General features: G+C 35.1%; 6 protein-coding genes across 11 annotated transcripts in view; 3 read left to right on the top strand and 3 right to left on the bottom strand.

Annotated features, from left to right (window-relative positions):
• Window positions 1-168: 168 nt before the first annotated feature.
• LOC106758976 lies at window positions 169-2,353 on the top strand. The gene is made up of 2 exons (XM_014641991.2): window positions 169-463; window positions 1,441-2,353. Exons 1-2 carry the CDS (start codon window positions 425-427, stop codon window positions 2,203-2,205), a joined length of 804 nt encoding a protein of 267 aa, XP_014497477.1. The 5' UTR covers window positions 169-424; the 3' UTR covers window positions 2,206-2,353.
• A 2,043-nt stretch (window positions 2,354-4,396) lies between these two features.
• On the bottom strand, window positions 4,397-6,064 carry LOC106758587 (60S ribosomal protein L23A). The gene is made up of 4 exons (XM_014641511.2): window positions 5,958-6,064; window positions 5,813-5,871; window positions 5,141-5,504; window positions 4,397-4,807 (listed from the first exon to the last, which is right to left on the bottom strand). Exons 1-4 carry the CDS (start codon window positions 6,047-6,049, stop codon window positions 4,723-4,725), a joined length of 600 nt encoding a protein of 199 aa, XP_014496997.2. The 5' UTR covers window positions 6,050-6,064; the 3' UTR covers window positions 4,397-4,722.
• A 2,550-nt stretch (window positions 6,065-8,614) lies between these two features.
• On the bottom strand, window positions 8,615-11,719 carry LOC106758172 (monofunctional riboflavin biosynthesis protein RIBA 3, chloroplastic). Of its 2 annotated transcripts, XM_022779645.1 has the most exons (8): window positions 11,702-11,719; window positions 11,526-11,612; window positions 11,113-11,440; window positions 10,386-10,607; window positions 9,962-10,287; window positions 9,638-9,767; window positions 9,212-9,508; window positions 8,615-8,950 (listed from the first exon to the last, which is right to left on the bottom strand). In XM_022779645.1, exons 2-8 carry the CDS (start codon window positions 11,579-11,581, stop codon window positions 8,708-8,710), a joined length of 1,602 nt encoding a protein of 533 aa, XP_022635366.1. In that variant the 5' UTR covers window positions 11,582-11,612; window positions 11,702-11,719; the 3' UTR covers window positions 8,615-8,707. The 2 variants fall into 2 exon arrangements, with proteins under 2 accessions (XP_022635366.1, XP_014496596.1); XM_014641110.2 differs by lacking the exon at window positions 11,702-11,719 and having other exon boundaries at window positions 11,526-11,691.
• Window positions 11,720-12,469: 750 nt separating this feature from the next.
• Window positions 12,470-20,277, top strand: LOC106758723 (UDP-galactose/UDP-glucose transporter 5). The gene is made up of 11 exons (XM_014641690.2): window positions 12,470-13,008; window positions 13,663-13,776; window positions 13,897-13,989; window positions 14,098-14,163; window positions 16,022-16,120; window positions 17,763-17,842; window positions 18,266-18,378; window positions 18,888-18,976; window positions 19,186-19,272; window positions 19,350-19,418; window positions 19,509-20,277. Exons 1-11 carry the CDS (start codon window positions 12,880-12,882, stop codon window positions 19,629-19,631), a joined length of 1,062 nt encoding a protein of 353 aa, XP_014497176.1. The 5' UTR covers window positions 12,470-12,879; the 3' UTR covers window positions 19,632-20,277.
• A 290-nt stretch (window positions 20,278-20,567) lies between these two features.
• LOC106758786 (pentatricopeptide repeat-containing protein At4g37170) lies at window positions 20,568-22,836 on the top strand. Its single transcript, XM_014641773.2, has one exon. The coding sequence runs from the start codon at window positions 20,767-20,769 to the stop codon at window positions 22,810-22,812; it is 2,046 nt and encodes a 681-aa protein (XP_014497259.1). The 5' UTR covers window positions 20,568-20,766; the 3' UTR covers window positions 22,813-22,836.
• A 2,080-nt stretch (window positions 22,837-24,916) lies between these two features.
• LOC106759205 (nodulin homeobox) overlaps window positions 24,917-25,933 on the bottom strand; it is a 10,660-nt gene continuing 9,643 nt past the window's right edge. For 3 of the 5 annotated variants that reach the window (XM_014642255.2, XM_022779649.1, XM_022779646.1), the window contains one exon: window positions 24,917-25,874. In XM_014642255.2, coding sequence (XP_014497741.1) covers window positions 25,364-25,874 — 511 coding nt within the window. In that variant the 3' untranslated portion in view covers window positions 24,917-25,363. The remainder of the gene's footprint in view (window positions 25,875-25,933) is intronic. The other 2 variants (XM_022779648.1, XM_022779647.1) reach the window with 2 other exon arrangements.

Raw genomic sequence — 25,933 nt, forward strand, 5'->3', positions numbered from 1 at the left:
AACAAAAGTTTAATGTATAGAAAAACATAAAGAGAGACAAAAAACATTGGTTTTGTATTATATAAAAGGAGTGCATAAATAAAGAGATAGCAAGGACAGGGAAGCTTAGAGGTCCTAAAAGAGATAGAGAATTTTGGGGATTTTCAAATATCAGAAAATGAAAAGTGTGATTTATTTATTAATTTTTTGCATTATTTAATTTTCAATGATATGGTGAAGTTCTGTGGATAGTGTGGTAAGTCCCCACTTTCTGTGAGTATACTCTTCTCCCATTCCATCCCTTTGTTTTGTCTCTCTCTTTCTCTATAAATAACCCTTTTCCTTCTTTCCTTAGACTCCCCTTCCAACATACTGCTATTCTTCTTCTTCTTCTTCTTCCTTCTCTCTCTCTCTCTGCTCCTTTTCTTTCACACCATAACCAACCATGGAAGATCCCTTTGCTTCCATTCTCAATTTTCATGAGGTGGGTCATTGCATATTTTCCTTATCCTTCACTACTTCTAATTTTTTATCTTAATCACACTTCCATACAACACCACACATCTTTCTGTCTTTCTTTCATGCTTTTCAACTTTCTCATGAGGGTTTAATCATTGTCTTCTTTATCATTCTCCAGTGTTTTATTGTTTTTACAGTTTTTACGGTTTTTACCAGATTGCTTTTCTCTTTTTTCATTCGTACATGATTAAGAGTTTAGGTGAAGTTTGTTCTTTGTGGATAGGATATGTTTCGTGTTGGTTCAACTCTTGCAAGGATGATGAGACATGTCATCAGAAAAAATTGTGAAGACTGATTTTCCCGCATTAATTTTCAGGGCCCAAGATTATATTTTTACATTAAAGATTTATTCTTTTTTTGATAATTTTCTGTTCCTTGATTTCTTCTGCATAAATATCTTCATTAATAATATATGTTTTTAAATATTTTCTTACCTTCTTGTATAAGGAAAGATCCATCGTTGACCCCTTTTTCCTGTGTAACTTTGTTTTTCATTATTATTTTACAGTAAGTATGCATATTTTCTGGCTGTTTCTAAAAACTTCTCTTTTGGGTGTTGATTTTTCTTTCACCAAAAAAAAAAGGTCGTGAATTTTATTTCTTCTTCTTTTGGCGATTATTGAGAATTTTCTGGCTCGTAATTAGAATCTACGATTAATCCAAAAGTAAGGCAGGTATCGATTGTCTTTTATTTTTTTTTTTTCTTGCCAAAGGGTTTCTTCACATCAAAGTTGTCACTTTCTTTCTGTAGTCTTTTTACCTTTATCTGTGTTAGGTCTGCACAAAAATCTCACACTAACATGGTTGCAGTCAATAATCTCGGTTTGCATGAGACATGCGTGTGAGAACCGAACGTTAAAAGTAGTTACGGTTCATTGACTTCATTATTCAAGACACGATTTTTCCAAACCCCACCAACATATTTTTTTTCTCCTTCTGCAGAGTTGCGATGGGTTGAGGCAAAATCTCTTGGCCACCACACTGGAACTGGAGACGATGAAGAACGCGAACAGAGAACTTATGAATCACTTGAAGATGGCTTGCAAAGAGAGGGACGAAGCAAGACAAGAACTTCAAAAACTGTTCAAAAAACTAACACCCCCCACTCTGGTTGAAATCCCTTCCTCCATGATGATTCCAACACCAACCAAATCCAGCATCACAGAATCCAACAGCCCCTCGCACGTTTCCTCCCCCGTAGATTCCCTTCTCGAGGCAGCTTCTCCTCGGGAGTTCCCCAACATGATTGTCGACTCACACAACAACATGGCTTATCATCTCCAACAACCTTTGGTTACGAGGGTGTCCCAGAAGCGCACGTGCGATGTTGGGGACGAAGTGATCGAACACCTTGCCAAGAAAAGAACGTTGCCCCAAAAGGGTATGCTCCTTAAGGCTGTGGTCGATGCGGGTCCCTTGCTTAAGACACTCCTTGTTGCGGGCCCACTTCCCACGTGGCGCAACCCCCCTTCTTCGCAGACCATAGAGACTCCATGCCTCAATGTTCAAGACTTTGGTTGCAGCAATGTTAATAACTTCAATTTACTGCAGAAACCAACGCTTGCATTTGCATCTTCTCGTTCTTTGCAGCCTTCTGTGTTGAATGTTTCTGCTGTGAACAACAGTGCCTTGCAGATGAGTTCAAATACTTCTTGCAAGAATCTCGCCCCGTCGAGGATTCCACAGAGCCATCAGTATCTTCTATGAAATTGAATCGCCCTCACAATTATTTTTATTCTGTAAAGTGAGTTAGAAATTTTGGTGTAAATGGCATACCCCGGCTCTGATTCAATTCTCAAGCTGACCTATTTTGGTTCTAGTTGAAACATGACAATTTATTGCAAGATTTTATTCAGATTATGTCTTCTTGCTCTTTTTACCTGTAACTTTCATTTCTATCTGTTCACCAAATATTTGTGTTTTAATGTAAAGGAAAGGATAACCAAGTAGGAAACAAATACAAAGCAAAAACCCTTAAAATAGTCTCCAACAGTGCGAATGTATGTGGCAGAATTTCTATTTCAATGTTCTACGTGATTATACAATTTTCTTATATAAAAAATACTCAAATTTATTGTACTCACATTTCCATAAGTTCAATTAAAATGTTTGTATGTTATTTTTGTATTATGTACAATGTTTCTTGTAGTGAGTTAGAGCAATAATTTTGTGTATCTATTGTATAAACTAAGTCATAGAAACAGAACGGTAGAAAAATAATTTTTATTGAGATTGGGATTACATGAATAGATTTGAATGACAAGTAAAATAAAATTTACTAAATATTGAATAAGTCATAATGAGTGTTGATAATTTCAACACAAAAGTCATGATAAAATTTGAAGTCCTCAAGAATGATGATAACTTCTTTAAAAATATATTTGAACTGAAATCACTAAAAATCACGGAGACTTTCAATTGAGTTCTAGGAATTGAAAAGCATTCATTATTTTTTGAAAATAAATTTGAATGAAAGTTACAAAGAATCATAAAGACTTTCAATTGAAGTTATCAGAACTTGTGAAAACTTCACATGTTAATGTTCACAAGTCCTTAGAAATGTGACGAATTCTATTATTGTTTTTTCTTAATTAATATGTTGTTGTAACATTTGTTTAAATATCATAACAACACAACAATTAAAAAAAAAAAAACTACAATAGAAATCAACACTTCTTGTGACTTTTGTGTTATTGGACATTCATCACAAATCCAAACAACTTCAATTAGAAGTCTTCATAACTTTTTACTACTTCATTTCAAATCTATTTTCAAAGAAGGTGTTTGGGGTTATATGATTTGTGTTGTGAGATTAAGTTTAATTAAGATGAACCAATTGTCACAAACTTGGTTATATCAAGTGTATTTGCTGCGTGATAAAACATTGTGGGTATCATTATGAAATTAGAATGGCTTGAAGTGCAATAATTGCTATAACATGGGTTTCTCGTTTACTTGGTGAGTTGGGAACTTAGGATATTATTGTGAAGTGATGGAGTGGGAGTGGCAAATAAATGTAAATGACCAAAGCAGCCAGCCAGTTGGGGAATTCACCATAAATGTAAATACGTGAAGAAGTAGGATCACGACCATACTGACACAATCCAGACGCTAATCGACCACTTGAACAAACGTTTTAATTTCACCAACCTCGTATGTTTTAGCAGCAATTATTATTAGGCAACGTAAGTAGGAGCATCGAACTTCATTTTTTAAAAATCAATATCCATTGATAGCATAATGTTGAAAGACTAATTTGGATAAATGATTTCTAATAGTTTCTCCTATTTTAGCCTTATTAATTTAGTCATTCTGACACTATTTTAGGTCTAATATGTAAATGACAGTACTATATATTTTTTTTTTCAAACAAAATGATTACGCACGTTGGAAGTTTATCAGAATTAACACAAGCTATAGAATTCAAAACAATTATAAAAACATTTACAAATTACCAAATGAGAAAGTTCTTGTAATCATACAACATTTAAACAACTACCATGTGAGACACAAGTCTAATATATCTTAGGATTTGTCCATGTGAACTTTATTATATAGTAATACGTTCGATGAGATGAACAAATTTCCTAATGCGCATTCCTAAAATTGACTTCCACAATACATTAAATATATTCAGGAAACAAATTCATACCACAAGCACATTGTAAAAACAAACTTTAAAATGTTAAAATGTTAACCCAATTGCACTTAATCTTTACCAAACTGATGCAAGAGATCAGCTATAGAGACAGGATTGGGGCTAAGGGAGATTGTAGGGCAAGAAGAAAGAGACATGTATATGAAAAGTATAACAAAAGCAGAACTTCAATTCACCTTTAGCAAGTTAACTACCATTCATGTGGCATTTACCCAACACAACCTAGGTTCATTCTAACTATTTTAAAATGTTATCCTTAAGATTCGAATAGTAAACCAAAGTAGATAAAATAATTGGGAAGAATCAACTGGTTCAGGGACCTGTTGCTACCGATCACAGAATCATCCCACGGGTTAATGTTTAGAATTGCAACATGCAAATGTTATAACCCACCTAAACTTTCACAACAATGTCATCAAATAAGATATCAAATCAACCAGATCATTTTCAACAACTTTCTTCTAAAAGAAACTTTCAAACAATGCACTATTACAAAATAGTCTTCATAACATTGCCACAAAAAGATACTATAACTAAAATTGAATTCGGTGATGCCTGGAAGTAGTTTAGATAATTCCAATCTTGTTGGCCACGTCCAGGGCATCATAGTCAGGTGTCAATCTGACATAAGCCTTCTTAGTCCCATCAGGCCTGCAACAAAATAATTAAAATTCAGAATAGATTGTACATATGGCATGAATGCAATTTTTCCACGAAAATTCCTTCTTTCATTTGCATATTATTGCTTCTTAGATCATGTTAAACAGATCCAATACATGTCAAATTGCAAAGTTTCACAGTGCACAGCATAGCCCCTTTATCACGTCAGGCTGCCACAAGCCAGATAAAGAGAGCATGGATGTCTCGGTATAATTAAAGGTTGGAAGCCAAACTGCAATATCAAATCAATGCAAACATACTATTGCGACAAGCAATTATGAACAGCCAAACAAATTCTAAAAACATCACTGCATAGAGACTCACCTAATCAAGGTATTAACCTTCTTGGCCTGAATATCGTACATCTTCTTCACTGCGTCCTTGATCTTCTTCTTGTCAGCGCGCAGGTCAACAATGAATACCAAAGTGTTGTTATCTTCAATCTTCTTCATTGCGGACTCGGTTGTTAGAGGATACTTCAGTATCTGATAGTGATCAAGCTTATTACGGGGTGGAGCACTAATGCGTGGGTATTTGGGGTTCCTATCCTTTTTTAAAGTCTTTGGCCGATGGAAGGTAACAGAAGTTCGGATCTTTTTGGCCTTCTTCTTGAATGTAGCACCTGACTTAACTGCTTTGGCAGTTTTCAAGGCTTGTGCCTTAGGATCGGCCTTCTTTGAACTATCAGCTGCATTAAACAATTTCTCTAGTCACACATCACATTGAATACAAAAGCTAACTTACTTTTATACAGCATAATCTTAAATACAACGCAGGGAATTCACCGATTCCATTACAGTGATACTGAAAGAACAAACCATACAACACACACAGAATTACTACTAAATCTCAATGCCTACAACATTCATGAAAGCCCTAATTTTCATTTTCCAACAGTGAGGAAGAGGTTTGAAATATCAAAACCAAGAGATTAACGAGTATTTAATCGTTGGTGACAAAATTTGATGAGGTGGATTTCGAAATACAAAATAATACCTTTGGGAGCCATGAGTCGCGAAAGGGGAAAAACCCTAGTTCTTAAATCTTCGAAAACCCTAAGAGAAAAAACAAAATAGAGATAAGGTTTCTGAAATGTATTGAACTAAACAGAGCGAAGGCGGGGAGTAGGGCGGAACAGAACCTGCGACTGAGAAGCAGTGCCAACCTTAGATTTAGGGTTTGGTTCCAACATATATACGGGCTACCTATGAAATGGTTTGGATCGTAACCCATGGGCCTAGGCCCATTTACAAGCGTGGGCGTCCAAACACAAGACCATGAACATTATTTCTCGCTGTATTAAAAGATATTTAAATACTTGTTTAACTTAATTCGAATGTTCTATATTTTCATTAATAATATATTTTTGATAAACAATATCAATATACAATGAGAAATCGGATAAATTTTGGACAATTTAAAAGAAAAAACAACAACGATACAAGTATAATTAAGCTACAATTATAGAAGTTATAAAAAATTGTAAGAGAGTTATAGAAATTTATAAAATATCTAAATACAAGATAAAAGACACAATGTGGTATTTAAAATTAAAGATATGATGGTGGTTAAAGTTGAATCTAATAAACAAAATTTGATATTTTTTAAGAATTTATTAGATTTTGAAATCTGATTAAGAAACTCACTAAATTTTAAAATCCAATTTAAAAAACTTACAAAATTTTAAAATTTTATTTTGAAACTCACTAATTGTTGAAGCTTATGGAGAGTTTGGTGGAGTATGAGGTCAAATCGATTAATTCGGTAAGGTATCTACATAGTTGGATTTTGAAATTGACTAAATTTTGAAATCTGATTAAGAAACTTACTGAATTTTAAAATCCGATTTAGAAAATTGAGATTTCGAAATCCACTGAATTTTGAAATATGGTTAAGGAACTCACTGAATTTTAAAATCTGATTTAGAAAATTTACAGGATTTTGAAATTTGATTTTGGAACTCACTGGTTAGTGAAACATTTGGAGAGTTTGGTAGAGTATTAGGTCAAATCTGTTAACTCGATAAGGCTTCTACGTAGCTGGATTGAGTCAATGGAGCAAGTGGAATGCCTAGGTTGTTTGGTGGGGCAAGTGAACATCTTGGAAAACTCAAAAGGGAGCTTAGGTAGCTCGATAGAATCTATAGATAACTCCACCATGCTCTTCTCATGCTCTTTCGAGCTCTACTCATACTCCACCGAGTTCTCCACATGTTTCACCAAACTCTCTTTATCATCCACTGGGCTCTCCAAATGCTACACGAAACTATTTATTCTATAATATTATGTCGGTTAAATTATACATTTCTATTTCATAAAACTGTTGTTGCTATTAATTGTTAATGTCGTTATATCTTTTAAAGTGCAACCATAAAGTTTTGTTGCATATATGAATCTTTGTTGCATACAAATCCCATAAAATCCAACCAATTGTAAAACCATTACATATTACAATTTCCACCGTATTAACATAACCAAATATACATTAAACAATATAATTCAAACAAATGATCTTACATCACACATATGAAAGATAACATTTGTAAAGTTTTGATTGCTTTTCACACTGTGCACAATTCCAAATACATCTATATGGATAAGTCAAACAATTAGCATCAACCTCATACGTATGAACAATAACAACATAAAAAAGTAAACTTCATATGCCAATCAAGATACCAACATAAAAGTCACCATCCATGATTTCCTTGATGATTTTAAAACTGATTGCTTTCATAAATATAATAAGTGGTTGTACTTTAACAACAGTAACACCAATAAACATTAACTTACAAACATGGTCACATATATGATTCTTTAGAATTTAAAAATTATGCATGACATAAGTCTCATTTTCTACAAACCTACCCTCCCACGCAATTATATATTCTTCTTTAAGCATAATCGATATAAGGTCACCTTACCACACATACAATCATATAAAGAATTCAATAACGTATACATAATTAAAGTGACAAAAACTTTGATACGATAACTAAGATTGGTCAAAAAGATTAAATCCAACAAACTAATCCAACAACTTATGAGTTGGGTTATAAACTAGTAGACTAGTCCAATCAAATTTGATCCAAAATCGACGAACCAATAAAAATAGTTAACAAAAATAAATAATAAATATTATCTAAAGAAGAGAGGTGAAAGACGTTAACTACAACTAAACAAAATTTTAAACAATAGGTGAAACATTTTAATAACTATTTAACCCTCATTCTCTATTATGAAAGAAGATAAGTAGAATTAATCTTTCTCGGACAAAAAAAAAAATAATAATAATTTTTTTTAGGTGATCGTCGTAGGATGCTAACACAACATCTTTTTTTATCCGTAATTGGCTTTCAAACTAAAAATTATCTTTCCGCATATCATGTATTGCTTTATATGATTTTTCCTAGTTTTTTTTTTTTTTATAATAAATTACGATAACAACTCCAAAATCTCTTCTCAAAACTTTTTTTTTCACCATCCCGTTACGATGTCTATTGTGATAAATGTTAACTTCACTATAAATTACTAAAGAGCTGAACCTAGTTATGCAAATTAACTTGCTTTTTTAAAATGAAAATTCACTAGAAAACATGCAATGCAGAATTGAACCACAAACATGTGCACGTATCCATTAATAAAAATTTCATTGTATGAACCAAAAATATTTAGTGTTGAAGCATTCGTTCCTTGCATTATATTTTGAAAAATAAACGTCATGATTGTCAATATAAAAATAATAAAATAAATGCAGCAGTGAAATACAAGCTAGCGAAGTTGCAAACTGTAACTGCAGTAAACCGAATACAATTTTCAAAAATGAATTTCGTCCAATAAATACTTTTTTTACAGTATACGAGATTTTGTTTTTGCCGTATTTTTGTGTAGATTATGTATTCTCCAATGAATCTACATTATTTACAATAGAATCATTGAATCCATGTAAATCAGACCCATAAATATGACCCATTTTGGTCCTTTTCGTTTCCAGGTATCGTTTGTTTTCCTCAGTGATTGGCGTCATCACAGGAACACGTCCCACCACTGCCAAACCATATCCTTTCAGACCAACGAACTTTGCAGGGTTGTTCGTCATAAGTCTCATAGTTCTAACTCCTATATCCCTCAAAATCTGCATATTCCATCACTTATTTGTCACCATCAACACAAATAGTTAAATATGATTATAGTTAGTAAATTTTGTGTAGAGTAGATATAAGTCCAATTTAGAATTGGATGCAAATTTTATGTTACAAACTGATGATATGTTGTGAGGTTGAATTAGACTTAAAATTTATTTTTTAACAAATTTGCATGCAAAATTTAAATTTGCTCTTATCAAATTCCAAGTAAAATATTCATCACCTAACTCTTTGTTGGTTGAAATACTGACCTGTGCACCAATCCCATACTCACGAGCATCAACAGCTAAACCAAGTTCTATGTTTGCCTGGACCGTGTCATGACCCTGATCCTGCAAATTATAGGCTTTAAGTTTGTGACCAAGTCCAATGCCTCTTCCTTCATGACCTCGAAGATACACAACCACTCCTCTACTTGCTTCTTCTATCAACCGCATTGCCAAATCTAACTGGTTCCCACAGTCACACCGAGCTGATCCAAATATGTCACCAGTTAAACATTCTGAATGTACTCGAACCAGAACATCTTGACCATCTCCTATGTCTCCCTATGTAATTTCCAAGTGATCATCATAAGAGATTATAATTAATAACATATAATTCAGTTTCTTAGCAGCTTTATACTAAGAAACTAGGGGAAATTGTGAATCCATTTTATATACACACACCCTTCTTACCTTTACAACAGCAACATGTTCAGTTCCATCCAACTTTGAGCTGTAACAATATGTTTGAAATAGACCCCATTTTGTAGGTAGGCGAGAAACAGAAGTTCTTTCAACCAATTTTTCTCTCTTTCTCCGATACCTTGAAGAAGACACCAATAAATCACATAACTGAGTGATGCTGATTAGCTTGTTAACTATTACTAGAGCCAGTTGTTGTGTTCAACTAGCAGAAGTTAGTAATATTCAGAGAAGGAATTAATCAAAATCATTTACAATTTCTCAAAAAATGAAGGTAAGGTAAAGGTGATTGATTACTCATGCACATGCACTTACCTTATCAAATCAGTTATTGAGACAATTGGCAAAGTGTGTTTCAGAGCTAACTTTCTTAAACTGGCCAAAGATGCCACAGAGCCGTCGTTTTCATCAACAAGAGCTGAAAGAACAGAAACTGGGGGCAAGCCAGCCAGTGCAACCAAATCGACTGAAGCCTCAGTGTGACCTGCCCTTCTAAGAACCCCACCATTTCGGTACTTAAGAGGAAACACATGACCTGGTTTTCTGAAATCTTCTGATTTGGACTCGGGAGATGACAGAGCAACAACTGTTTTCGCCCTATCAGCAGCTGATACACCAGTGGAAGTTCCATATTTCACATCCTAAGGTAAAACAACAGACTTTCATGATCTTAAATGATTGTTCTCGAGCTTCAAACTTATGCACCAATCTGCAACTTTTTACAGTATATGATACTTACCACTGTGATAGTGAAGGTGGGAGCAGAAGAATCTTCGGCTTCAGTCTCTGGTGACATGAGAGGGAGGTTCAGTCTTTGAAGATCCTCCTCTTTCATGCCAACTGAAACAATCCCTGATCCGTGCTTAATCATAAAGGCAATATCATCGGGACTAGTAAGAGATGCTGCCATTATAAGATTTCCTTCACAATCGCCGTTTTCATCGTCTACCACAATCACAAACTATAAAAAACAATTGCACCAGTTGTTCGATTAATCCATCATTCTCAAAAAGAACTTCATTCAACACTATTCATCAAAAGTGTAAACACGAGCATATTTATTTGTGTACTTATCTCGTACATTAGCTTATCTTGGAGAATCAAACCTTGTTATGGTCTATACAATCATGTCTCTAGCTATTATACTTCCGACCAGTTTTCAAGTGATTATGCAGTCATGTTTTTTTAATTTATAAAAAAGACTTAATAAAACTCAACTACTGGTGACATTGACCGTCATCATAGACATGTGGTGATCTTGAACAATACAATAATGTCCAACTAATAAAAATTTTAAGTATTCACAGAGAAGTCTGATATACGAGGTTAGAAAGGCTATAACTATGAGCTATGGAAGTTGAAGTTAACTTATGCTAAAATTTGATTCATGATTCATATTGCTTCATTATAATGTAAATGTTTGCTAGTTAACATTTTGTGACATTGAGCAATTGCATAGAACCAACCTTTCCTTGGCGTAATGCATTAAGCGCATGTTCAATGGAAGAGTAGCCTTTAGAGGGACAATCTGGATCACCTTCGGCATCACTGACAAAGAAATCAGTGGTCTCGGGTGTTATTTCAGCGTCTAACGTTCTGAATGGTGCCAAAGAAGGCTCGTTATTTAACGCACCTAAGAGGGAACCGTTCTCGTTTCTCTTCAAATTGCTATCGTCAAACACATCTTCTGTTCCATCTGCAGAAAAACCAACAGCACAACATGCTGAGTTCCACACCTTGTTCTTCCATAGGCCAAGTCTTGCACTCTGATGAATACAGTAGGAGCGATGCAAGCTTTGGGCAATATAAAAATATTCAGATATAACTTGAATATAGAGAAGAAAACACCATTGCTACGTAGAGAAGATGTAAATTTTACCTTGAACTAGTGGTGACGTGGGAAATCAGAGGATGTGGGAATGAGGCAGAGTCCATAGGCTTGGACTTCAAATTTTATTCTCAGAAACTGAAAAAACACTGAAAACCGTTTTCTTATTTCATGTACTGCACAATAATATGGAAGGAAAATAGAAAAAAGGGGTGAAAAAGATGAACCTCTTGTTATGGATATGTGCTTGCAAAAGGAAGCGTTATCCAATATTTCTAGCTGTACTTAACTAGGAGCCACAACCTTTTGTTTTGTAGTTGAACTTATTTGTCTAAAAGTTCGTCACGTTAAACAATGATTGCATATCATTCTGTGGCTCTGTCATACAAAAATCTTTCGTATTACATGACAACGCTGTTTGTTTTAAAAGAATCAACATATGCATAACATTAAAAAATGTAATAAAAATTTATCTGTATGTTTGGAAAAATAAAATATATCATAGGAAAAAACACACTCGATCAGGAAAGGATGAAACATCAGTGTCACACTTGCACACCTTCACCTTCTTCCAAAGTTTTCATCCCATTGTCACTTTCTTGTACTATCTTTTTCATGAGTTCTTTCTTATTTTTGAACGTTGCTTCCTTGCTTTTTTTCTTGTTCTAAGTTGAATGAAAACTGTGCCATTAACATAAACCAATATAACTAAATTTTGAACATTAATTTACATAATGCATCTGAACAGGATATGCACTGCAGAAACTAGTCATGTCGTGTAAATAGAGCAGATTTTCGCAACAAAACTACTTCCTTTAAAGGATGTATTTTGTTTAGAAAAATTGATAGAGGTGTGAAGAATTAAAAGAAGAGGTAGGAATAGAATGGCTCCAAATGCACTATTTATGTGTGAGACTAAAACGGATCCAATCCAATTCATGGTCTGTGTGGTATGGGCCTTGGGATAGTTATGTTACATAAAGCATAACAAAAGGGGTAGGGGTTGACCAGACCAAAATGGAAAGGGCTCTCTTTTCATGGGAAAAAATCGAAAACAGTCAAACAAATCCGAGTACGGTACCGTGTTGTCAATGGTGAATGCATGCTGACGTGGCAGTCGAGTTCTCCTGCTTGCTTTCATAAATCTCGCAGAAAATGATGGCGGGGAAAGCGATGCTTATGAGGCTCAGTTCATCTCTCTTTAACAGAACACCAGACACAAAACTAAACTGTGTCTCTGTTAGTTCGTCTGAGACTTTGAGGTTAAGGGTTCAGTTAAGATCCTTGTGTCACTCCCTCTGCTTCACGCACACTCACATTCCCGCTTCAAAATTCGATGTTGGGGGTTAGATCCCCTGGGTGAGGGCCCCCACAGCGAGTTTTTGTATTTATTCGGTTTTGGGATATGGCGGAATCATCTACCACTTCTGCTGTTTCAGTTGATTTCATTTCCAGAGACAACAACAGGTTGTGGAAAGGGGCATTTGCTGTGGCTGGAATCATGGTTACCCTCGTCACCTATGGTCTCTTGCAGGTTTCCTTTTTATTTTATTTCATCGATTTACTAGCACCTCTCTTCATGTGTGTCATAACAGTACTAGGATCTCTCTCTCTCTCTCTCTATTCTATTCTTCAATCCCGTTATTGTTGTAAAAATTGAGATTCTGGGAGGCAGTGTGGCATTTCGGAACCGAGTGAAATTATGTACCTTTTAAAATTGAGAGGCATCTTCAAAAAAATTCCCTTTTTTGGGTCGAATCAAACTTAACAATAGCAACTGTCTTACTCTTTTTGATGAGTCAAATCTTTACCGTTTAGGAGGGGCTGTAATTAAGTTAGTAATGTACTCGTGCTTTGGTAATTTAGAATATCATTGCTAGTCTTATTTGGATGCAAAACATGAATGGATAATCTATTTTTAAGGTTTAGTTTGGTAAAACTTAAATAGAAGGACACTAGAAAGAACTAGTGTTAGAAACAAACATGATTTGGTTGCTAAGTTCTTTTGGTTTGAATGGAGTAGTCTTGCTTCTGAGTAATTTGATGCTTGTTTAGCTATATAATTTACCTATAAGGTGTGAATGGGTTTGTACTGATTAGACCAAGTTTCTTTCTTTTGAATAGATTAAATCAAAGTTCTCTCTGAAAGCAACATCTATCTAGTGACTTATACTTTTGGTTCTTGCAGGAAAAGATCATGAGAGTACCATATGGAGCAGAAAAAGAGTATTTCAAATATTCACTGTTTCTTGTTTTCTGCAACCGCATCACAACATCCGCTGTTTCTGGTGGTTCTTTGCTGGTAAGTGTATGCCATATGCAAAAAAGTACGGTCACTTGCATGTGTAGGTTCGACACATTTTGCAGTATTTGATTGCAGATCTTTCCTGTTACTAAATTTATTCTTCACTGTTTCTTACAGGCAAGTAAAAAGGCTATGGACCCGGTAGCTCCTGTTTTTACTTATTGCCTTATCTCGGTATCAAACATACTAACTACAACTTGCCAGTATGAGGTTAGTGTCATACTTTCTGTTGGCCTGTAATCTCACAAATAGCTGCTACCGTTAATGGTTGCAAATTAGTCACCCTATTATATGGAATAATCATATTTCCTTTTGCAGGCCCTCAAATATGTTAGTTTTCCTGTTCAGACCCTTGCAAAATGTGCAAAAATGATACCAGTTATGGTAGGTCAAACTTTAATACTGTATCTAATTAATCATTTTGATTTATGGTGATGACTGGCTTATTTCTATATTCATTATATTACATCACTGGTATTTGTCTTGTACAATTAATTTGCACCTTATTCATGCTGTGGGTGTGTGCTCATACTAATTGTGGCCCCTTTGTTCAGATTAGAACACATCCACAAAGACAATGTAAATTTGATAGTTGAATTTTTTATTATTTGACCTACTTGAACTATGTAATGAGATAAAAAAGTCATTTCATTTATAACAATCGCCCAATTACATTTTCGTTACGTCTGTTTATGACACTAGGTGAGAAGAGGTATCAAAAGACCACAGAAACTTAATAGAACTAAAGTCATTTAGGACATGTGGTAGCTAACACAACGTCTCTCCAATAGGTTGTGAAAACAGAGCTTGAGCTACTTATAAAAGATGGCTATTTTATACTTTTGCAACCCATTTCAGTTGTGGAGTATTTACACTTGTTAGTTTATGAATAATATGATTTTTAAACGAAAGTTTGGAGGATTGATGATTCGCATATTCATTAACATTATTAGACTAATTTTTTTGATGGTTTTTCCAAATTGATTTTGGACAAAATGGAAAAAACTAAGATTTAAAAGACTTGAAATTTACTTTTCATAATGATACGGTATTGTCAATAAAAGTAACAAACCATTTGTTAATGAAATAAAATTCTAAAGCAGGTTCCCAAAAACATGAATATGAATTAAATCAACCTGAAAATTACTTTTTATTACTAATGAGATAGGATGCACAGTAATGCTTTGACATTTTTGACAAATGTCATATCTGTTTTGTTTATCTTCAAATTTTGTTACTAATCCAATTTGATCACAATTCATTCAAAATTTTGTGATACTCTGATAGAGGTAGTGAACTTTGTTTAACATTAAACACCCTGCTCTGATGTCGTAGCAGGCAACAAAATCCTTCTTCAAAAAAAAGTATTATTTAAGTCATCCCGTATCTCTATTTCATGAACCATGGAATGCCACATTCAGGTTACGATCAGTGAATCTTCATCATCCCGAATGACAAAATTTGAGTCATTTGACCTCAATCCTCCACCAAAGATGTGATCTAAATATTTACCATCCCTTGAAAATCCTCCAAATGTATTGGCTCCACTGCAAATAACTCTAGCCTTCAAACATGTGGGGACCTACCACATTTGGAAGATCATTAGGACCCCAAAGGGATGAATTTCACCTCGTACATTGAAACATAGTATAATGAATAGGATGGTTGTATAAATATTTTCTCCTAATCAATATGGAGGTGATGATGATGATATTTTATCTTCATAATCTGCTATGTACATCAAATCTCACAATTTTGCATTATCTACGTTATCTGAAAAACAATTACTTCAAATACCTGGCCCAATTCTCTCTCTTTCTCACCATCTTTATCTTGCAATCGATAGATCAGGGAGAAGAGAGGTTGGGAAGATGCTGACCTTTGCATGTTCCCTACGATAAACTTTAAGAAACAAAAATATCTATCCACTACATTCTATACCGGGATTCTAAATGACACCTGAAATTAATTAAGTAAATGACTTTAAAGTTGAAGTGAGGCATTAAGCTGTGATGCACAGGTTGTATCGAAGCTCCAAGAGGATACTATATGATTTTGAAAGTTCTAGAGGATTTTTTTACTTGTTAGTCCAGTTGGTTGTGACTGTAAAAGGGCTTGTTATGTCATATGTTCGTCTGCATTTTTTTACTGCATGAGCCCCATTTCTTCGTTCTTGACTGATATCTTTTGCTATTCTTGCACTTGGAATCTTTCAATAATCCTCCTTCTGTGTGTCATACAGGTCTGGGGCACCATCATCATGCAGAAGAGATACCACGGACCTGACTATTTGTTCTCTTTTTTAATTACCCTTGGCTGCTCAGTATTTATCCTGTATCCGGTAATTATTGAGTCTTTAGCCTACTTTGTTTTTTCTACTGCCTTATTACATTTGTCTGCATACAATTACTTTCTATCGAAGAACTGGCAATGATTAACCATATGCTACCTTTTTAGCATTGTTCACTGTTTCGACATTGCATTTGGGTGGTATTGTTATTTCTTTCTGTATAAGAGGACTTTTGTTGAGGACCTGATAAGAAATTCCACGAGTGTATTATTATACTTTAGACAGAAGCCAAAGGAATGACAAGGCTTTTTTAATTGTAGAGAAACATTCCTAAGAAGCTATAAGCACTACTTTGTCCCTTAGAGGTGAAATTTATAAAATTTTTGACATTTGTTATCTACTTAACTGAAGCAAATAAAAAATGACTTGCCTTCACAAGATTTACCCTTAGACTACTGTTGGTATGTGGGGGTAACAGGCTAAGATTTCAGGGAGTACTATTTTTGCCAATTTTAAGAGTACATTTTACTCCAACTACGACTTGATTAAAGTTTTTCTTCCTAACACTCCAACTCACAATGGCAACAGTGCCAGCCGTGGCAGCAGAATGTCTGGTGGCATTGAAGACGACATGACAGCTATGGCACTAAGGCCAGGTGACGCAAGCAATGTGCGAGAATTCTAAATAATTATTGTAATCTGAGATAATATCTTTTAGAATCTTCCTAATTAGAGGAAATAGATACATAATCTTTTATTTTATTTTATTTTTTCAAGATTTTCTAGTTTCCCTATTTCCCGTTTTAGGAGAATTAGATTATTACAAATAAAGGGTATCAGAATGTATTTTTCATGATTTGAATAATAAATCAGTCTTATTTTCCACAATAATTGAGTCTTAACCAAAGCAATTCCATTTCCATTGTTCCAACAAGGAAGACTGGTGAAGGTGGATGCAAAATCCTTTGAGGAACTTTGTGGTAATTGCCATCAATGGATATTGCATTGGAAACAGAGAGTTGATGACCTCAACGAATTGAGTTTAATCTGCATGGAAATTGATCAAAATCAGTGTTGTAAAATTCAAACTACTAGAGGTGTCTATGGATGATGGATATTTCCATGAATGTTACAGATTTTACTTGACGAAAATAAATTGTGAACAAATACAATAAACAATTAGTTTTTTATTTGTTGATATTTAAGAACATTTTGATGCATAAATTTTAGACTAATACTAAACTTAACATCATAATGAGATTTTTGAACTAGTGATCCCAACTGGTATTCAAGCTTGCAAAATGGTTCTCCATTTTTATTTCACTATTCACTGTTTGTTCTGGAACTGGATCCGGTTTGACGATTACAACTTCACACTATGATATCTTGATAGCATTGATCCATAGGGAGAAAGTCATTTGAGATAGAATAGACACTTCTGATCAATTGGGTTATTAACTGTGGGTTGATATTATTTTTTTAACTTGCAATTCTGTCCAGATTATATGCTCATGATAATTATAGCAACTGATAGATGGCTTTCGTTGACATGATTTTTTATTTTTTTTTGGCTCATGCTTCAATTTGCCGGAGTACATGACAAATATCACTTTCTTACTCTTTGAAGGCTGGCAGCATTCTGCAATAGGCTAAACTAATGCATGTTTTTTTTTTTTTTTTTTTTTTATTGTAGGCAGGAACAGACGTAAGTCCTCACAATAGAGGAAGGGAAAATACAGTTTGGGGTGTTCTCCTAATGGTTGGCTATCTTGGGTATGTCACAGCACTTAATATATCCTTATGTGATTTTTTATATATTATTTGAGGGGGACGTGGAATCCAAAAATGAAGGCTTGCTCCCCTTGTTGTGAAATGGGATTGTTTGCGAAACTCTTGGTATTTGGGATAAATAATAAAATTATCTTACTCACCAATTAGTTTGAATAATTTCCTGCATATCCACTGACAATGTTCAGAGTTATCATTGGCTACAAAGTCATTGAAAAAACATTTCCTTGAGTTGTACTGGTGATTTGAAGTGCGCATAATATAGCTACAATCTTATATTTAGATACCTGCATTCTATTTTCAACTTTCGGACTTTAATGCATGCTAATCTGAAGAATTTATCTTAAATTTTTTTAACTCACGTACCAGTCAGACATTGAATCAAATACTTTTTTTTTTATGTATTAGGTTTGATGGCTTTACAAGCACATTCCAAGATAAGTTGTTTAGAGGCTATGACATGGAGATACATAATCAGATATTTTACACAACATTATGTTCTTGTATTCTTAGCCTGACAGGTTGGTTTGAAATTTTTGTTGAATCTTATTCTCGGTTAAGCATTCTTGTCTGGAATGTAATATGAAGATTTGTTTGCTGAGGTTGTTGAGGACAGCTTTATGATAGATAGAATTTCTAGAAGTATTGATGGTATTTGGAACATGCATAACTTGCACATGAAGAGTTCAAGAATGAAAGTATTTAATACTATAATGTTTGAACCTCAAGCATTTAAAAGGGATCCTTTGCATTGGTATTTCTTTTGCCTTTTGGCCTTGCTTTCTCTTTTTCTGCTTTCAAGAACTTCTCAGGTGACTACTAACTTCAAAATGATTATAAACTATCTTCACAGCCAATATTCTGAGTTGATATACACCTTTCTCTTGACTGGTTTGGAGAGTCTTTTTTTTTTTTTTTGAAATGTTTGTACTCTTGGTAGTTTTCATTTTATGATCATTTTTGGTTCGGTTTTGTTTCTATTAGAGCTTCATAATCTGCAATCCATTCTTTTGATACTTGATTTTTTTAGGTCTTATTTTACAAGGGCATCTAATACCAGCAGTAGAATTTGTTTATCAGCATCACGATTGTTTCTTTGACATAGCATTGCTTTCAACAGTAAGTAAACTTCCTCCATTTGTTTTATTTTTTATAATGTATTTTCCTTTTCAGTTTGTTTCTAAGATATTTTTAAATAGATACTAATCCCGGGCCTATGGTGATTTTACAGTTCTTTTCCCCTTTGGCTTCAAAAGCAAAACCAAAAATATTCCCCATATTCTTCATCTTATATTTCACTTATGAAAAATTTAAATTGTTGGTTCCAGGTTGCAACAATTAGTCAATTCTTTATCTCGTACACAATTCGCACTTTCGGTGCTCTGACTTTTGCAACCATAATGACCACAAGACAGGTAAGTTGCATACAGAAATCCAATTTTCATTTTCCAGAAAATCTTTTTTTTCATCTTTTTTATTCTAATTATTGTAGTTGTTGAGCATTATGCTGTCATGTGTGTGGTTTGCCCATCCTCTTAGCTGGGAACAGTGGATTGGAGCTGTAAGACTCACTTTTACCTTAACATTATAATGAATTCAGTCATATTATTCCTGCACTATGTTAGATCACACCCCTATTTGCACATATCAGGTCATTGTCTTTGGATCCCTTTATGGAAAAAGCTTTACGAGGAAACCACCTCAAAAGACAACCTCATCATCAGCAGAACTTGTTCAAAATGGGGATTCAAATAATTTGAAGCACAATCCATGACTTAGATGGAGCTAAATTTTACCGAACTGACAACTGCTAATGTCTGCTGTGGTGGTATGGCTTCAGCTTTAAGTTCAGAGTTGCTCTTTCATTATCATGATCGTGGATAGCTTCATTATACAGAGTTGGTTTGACTTAATATCCAGACAGCGCCAATTACAGCTAGGTTTGCAGATATTGGTATCACAGTCATAACAATAGAGAACTTCAAAGAATTTTAACCCCTGGTTTTTCTGTTGGGGAGATCAATTACAGACTGACCAGAGCCAAAAGATGTTTATAGACTGAAACATGTACAATGATTTGATCAAGCAAAGTTGCTACTTTGTTCTATTTATCAGAAATTTGTAAAGGAGAGATAGTAGTTTGTGGTTTCCAGGACTCATGTTTTACTTAAAACCGTAATTGTCAAATTTATAATGGTCTAATCTATAAGCATACTGTTCAGAATTATAACAGGCATTGAATATACTAACATCGTTCGTATGGATGAAGCTGCATGAGGTAGCATAGTGTCACTTTTCTGTGTATTATGTCTGCTAGAATGAAACACTTCATCCATTCTCTCTCTCTTCTATTGAAACACATTTTGTTTATTCTTAGGAAGACAACATCTAATAAACAAGAGAAGTCTGGCTGAAATGAATTTTTTGACAAGCTTTTAAAAGGGACAAAAGCTTGTTTTAACTTGTTTTGGTTAAAAACTTGTTTTAACATTTTTGTGAAACTGGTGAGTGAATAAAAGATTGTATATTTGGTACAATAAAATTACATTTTTCTAGTATAAACCATTTTTGTCGATAAAGCATTTCCATCTTCAGACGTATTATATATAAAAACTGTTGAATAATAATCAAGCACGCTTGATAAAATTTATAAGGAATCTTATTCCTGGGAATGGAAATATTTAGTTGAGAATGAAAATTCCCTTTGCAATGTTTTTTTTTTTCAATCTTCTATTGGGAATCGTGCTCTGTATCAGTGGAAGGATAAAGATGGTTATTGCAGTTATATTTATATTAATTTTAGGATCAAGTCCAATGATTCTCAAGGTGTGCAGAAAGCAAAATTCAACTTCTATTTGTTTTACTGCGTTAATACTTGAATGTATGAATGCGAGATAGGTACGTGAACTATGAAGGCTATAACAAGGGCTGGGGTGCCTCGATGCATGCTCTTTTCTTCTACCTCTCATTCTCAGCACTTTCAATTTCGCTACGATATACGGAATAATCTGAAGCTCAAATATCCTATCAGTGAGAATAACAACTTTGAAGAAACCATTGATGTTTTATGCCAGCAAAAGCGCGTCAAGGAAGCTGTTGAGTTGCTCCATCGCATTGATCATCGACCCTCTGGGCGTGTGTATTCCACCCTCATTGCCGCTTGTGTTCGCCACCGCGTTCTTGAATTGGGTAGGAGGGTCCATGCCCACACCAAAGCGTCTAACTTTGTTCTGGGGGTTGTCATGTCTAACCGTTTGCTCGACATGTATGCCAAATGTGGAAGCCTTGTCGATGCCCAGATGCTGTTTGATGAAATGGGTCACAGGGATTTGTGTTCTTGGAATACCATGATAGCTGGATATGCCAAACTTGGCCGACTCGACCAGGCTAGGAAACTGTTTGATGAAATGCCCCGGAGAGATAACTTTTCTTGGAACGCTGCCATATCTGGCTATGTTAGCCACGATCGGCCTTGGGAAGCTCTGGAGTTGTTTAGAGCGATGCAGAGGTGTGAGAGATCGAATTCAAATAAGTTTACCTTGTCCAGTGCCTTGGCCGCTTCGGCTGCCATTCCTTGCTTGCGTCTTGGGAAGGAAATTCATGGTTTTTTAATAAGAACCGAGTTGAACTTGGATGAAGTGGTTTGGAGTGCTCTGTTGGATTTGTATGGCAAATGTGGGAGTTTAGATGAAGCTAGGGGTATTTTTGACCAGATGAAGAGCAAAGATGTTGTTTCGTGGACTACCATGATTCATAGATGCTTTGAAGACGGAAGAAAAGAAGAGGGATTTTCATTATTTAGAGACTTGACGAGGTCAGGTGTTAGACCGAATGAGTATACGTTTGCTGGAGTTTTAAATAAATGTGCCGACCATGCTGCTGAACACCTGGGAAAGGAGGTTCATGGGTACATGATGCGTGTCGGGTATGATCCGTGTTCATTTGCAGTGAGTGCCCTTGTTCATATGTACTCGAAGTGTGGGAACACTAGAGTTGCAAGAAGGGTGTTCAATCAGATGGTTCAGCCAGATTTGGTATCATGGACTTCTCTAATTGTTGGGTATGCTCAGAATGGTGAGCCAGATGAAGCTCTTCATTTCTTTGAATTACTACTCCAATCCGGCACCAAGCCTGATCAAATAACCTTCGTGGGGGTTCTCTCAGCGTGTACTCATGCTGGATTAGTAGATAAAGGGTTAGAATATTTCCATTCAATAAGGGAAAAGCATGGGTTGATGCATACTGCAGATCATTATGCTTGTGTTATTGATTTATTGGCACGATCTGGACGATTCAAAGAGGCAGAGAATATCATTGATAACATGCCCATAAAGCCTGATAAATTCCTTTGGGGATCCTTACTTGGAGGGTGTAGAATACATGGGAACCTTGAACTGGCTAAAAGAGCAGCAAAAGCATTATATGAGATAGAGCCAGAGAATCCCGCTACGTATATCACTCTGGCTAATATTTATGCTAATGCTGGTCTATGGACGGAGGTAGCCAAAGTTAGAAAGGATATGGACAATAGGGGGATAATGAAGAAGCCAGGTAAGAGCTGGATTGAAATTAAAAGAAAAGTACATGTGTTCTTAGTAGGAGATACATCTCACCCAAAAACAAGTCATATACATGAATTCCTAGTAGAACTCTCGAAGAAAATGAAGGAAGAAGGCTACGTTCCTGACACAAACTTTGTGCTACACGATGTGGAGGAGGAGCAGAAAGAGCAAAATCTTGTTTACCACAGTGAGAAACTTGCTGTTGCCTTTGGAATACTTTCAACTCCCCCAGGAACTCCAATCAAGGTGTTCAAAAATTTAAGAACTTGTGTAGACTGTCACACTGGCATCAAATACATATCAAAGATCGTTCAGAGAAAAATAATTGTGAGAGATTCTAATAGGTTTCATTGTTTTGAAAACGGAATCTGCTCATGTAAAGACTATTGGTAGTATTCCATGCAATAGACGTGCCAAGCATGGAGTGAATTGGTGTCTTGAATCCATGGTTCTGAATACGCAGCCTCTGACATTAGTTGCATTGGTCAAAATCTTTTTCCTCCTTTGCTTATATTTAAATGGTGCTACTTCCAAGCGAAGCTCTTGGTTACCCACTGCACTCATATACCAAATGATCAATAAAGATCTAAACAATATTATGCAGGGAAAATCAATGATAAATGGGATCTTTTACAGATATATTGTTTATCAATGTATAGCGTAATAACAATAATGGTGGGGGTCGTATTTTCAAATTGCAGTATTGACTACTGGCATGGTGCCGCTTGGCATTCTTTGTTGGCTTTATTTGTTGGTTCTGAGTTATAGGAAGTGGTGACTTAGCAAGGTCTCAAATGTGGCAAATTTTCAGACAATTGTGTATTTTTCGTCAATGGTTTTCAATTTTTTATGCTAGTTGATGCAGTTGGTGGGCATTATGGCATGTCACATGTGTGGTTTGCCCATTCCATTAGCCGGGAACAGTGAATCAAGCTGTATGGCTCATTTTTACCTCTACTTAACATTATAGTGAAGTGAGTCATGGCACTTGCAATCTTAGAACTATCTTTTTTTTTATCCTTACATGCAACTATTTTGAACCTTGTGTAATGTGTGAGATCCATTTATCTGCTCAATAAATTTTGTGGCAAGCATTGTAATAGCTGTATCAGGTCATCTCTCCGGGAAAGTGCCGCAAAATGCAGTCTCCTACGTAGGCACTTGCTCAGTATGGAGATTCAAATCATTTGAAGGACGATTCAAAGCTGCAATGGAGGTAATTGACACCTGCTAATGTTTGAAGTGGAGGGTTTCAGTTCAGAGTTGGACATTCAATATTTAAGATCATGGATAGTTACATTATACAGAATTGGTTTAACTTTAACTTCAGCTGCAGCTAGATTCGTGGATTTTGATATCGGACATAACAATAGAGAGAGCTTGAAAGGATTTCCAGTGGGGAAGATCATTTATAGACTGACCAGAGCCAGAAGATATTTATAGATTGGAATATGTACAGTGCATTTTCTCAAGCAAAGTTGTTACTTATGTCATGATTTTCAGAAATGTGTAGAGGTGACTAGGAAAGAGGTTTTGTGTGGTAATTTCAAGAATACAGTAACTAGCAATATTATGATGGTATAATCTCCATGTATACTGTGCAAAACTACAACAGGCAAAGAGTGTGTACTAACACAAGGGAACCTTGATTCCCTAGTTCATTCCATTAAAGAAATTGACGAGTTAAAATTAAAAATAAACACGAGTTTGTCTTTCCCTTTTGAGAAAAAAAAAAAAAAATAGTAGCGAGGTAGTATTGTTTTCATTCGTTATTTATTCTAGATTGCACAATGAATATGAGGGAGTTGCTTTCTGTACTCCGAAAATTGCTTATTGCACTAACTTGCAATTGTTCTTTCATCTTCCAGATTAATCCATCCTAAATGCGGAAAACGTAGAAAAACATTTTTTGGTGCTAGAGGTAACTGCTTTATTGGAACTCCTAGACCAAAATAGTCAAATAAAATCAGCTACTTCATTGGCTGGTGATAAAGTACTCAACAGCCTGTGATTATTTTTCTATCCAACGTAAATAACATCACATCCGAGCATGACTTTTTTGTTTATTTTGAAAAGGTTATGTTTACTGAAATAAAGCTTTTTTCTTGCTCCAAATGCAAATGTTTTTGAAGCTGACGTTACTTTGTACATTTATTTTTTAATAAAAGCAGATGTTCCGGCAGATTAAATTTTTCGCATTTTTCGTTATTGATTCGGAATTATTTTATATTAACATGAACATTGAATACTTTTTTTTCATCATAATTACAGTATAAATCTCTCAATAATTTAATAAATAAAATCAATGTTTTTTCCACAATATAAAATAATTGGTCTAAAAGCCACATTAACATATCCAGACAACTGATTTTCAAGCAGATTAATTTTACGCAATCAGTTTGAATTATGATTTCATTTTCACGAATCCAAAAAAGAGCCCCACACTTTTCTTCTTAAGCTCTTGACATGAAATAAGCAAGATTTGCAAACGTTAATCTAAACAAAATTTACGTCCACAGTTTCCCTTTAAATTAAACAAGTGTCTTGAATTTTTGGGAGATCTCAGACTCAAATCTTATCCCTCGTTACCATTGTTCCGAATATTTTCAATTTCCGAGAAACAAATTTTGTACAAGACCTACTAACATTTTTTTTCTGACGACTATGCCTCTTGTTTATTATATCCTAAACTAAACTATCTTACATTGCGGAATCACCCTTGTGTTCTCCATAACTTTAGACTTCTGTCTACCCATCCCTTACTGAACTCTTCCCTATCAGGTATTGATCTTCTCAACTAAGTCATCCAGTATCCCTTCAGCTAATGATTATGGAAAATAGAAAATTTGTGCATTCAGGGAACCACAAGTAAGATTGACAACAGTTTGCAGCAGGTACCAGAGGAATAGCTGCTAGCAGCTAATGAAAGCGTAATTAAACTCATTCAGATTTCAGACCGCAATGGATAAACTCTGTTCGAACCCCATAACACCCTCATGACACCAAACTTTGTTTCAGCCTCTGCAAATGTGGTGCCAGTGGCTTCTGATGGAAAGGGTAGCCGCGTGCCTTTATCAGCTTTGAGCTCAGAAACATCCACAACGCAGCTGGCTGATTCCTCCAAACTCTTCCCATACCACTTACCGTGCATCTGAAACACTTTTCCTCTGCCAATTTCATCACCTCGGGCACCAACAAGTATAACATACTGACCTGCATTGCAACGACCAAATTCTGGAGAACCAAGATCAACAAATCGAGCCAGAGAAGGCTCTGGTTTATTATCGCCTGAAGCTATTCTCGCAGCAAGTGATACGTCACCTGGACTCTCAGGCGAGTCATAGGACACAGGTACTGGCCCTCTTTGCTTTTCTAGGACAGGATTGTCAACATCGCCTCCTGCTGCGCGAACATCCCTAGCTGTGCGAGCAAGCCTAGCTTTTCGGTTGTTCAACCTAATACAACAAACATGAAATTCAATTACAAATCAATCCGGATAAAGCCAATTGCTTAA

This window comes from Vigna radiata, chromosome 4 (genome assembly GCF_000741045.1).
Source record: "Vigna radiata var. radiata cultivar VC1973A chromosome 4, Vradiata_ver6, whole genome shotgun sequence".
Classification (NCBI taxonomy): domain Eukaryota; kingdom Viridiplantae; phylum Streptophyta; class Magnoliopsida; order Fabales; family Fabaceae; genus Vigna; species Vigna radiata.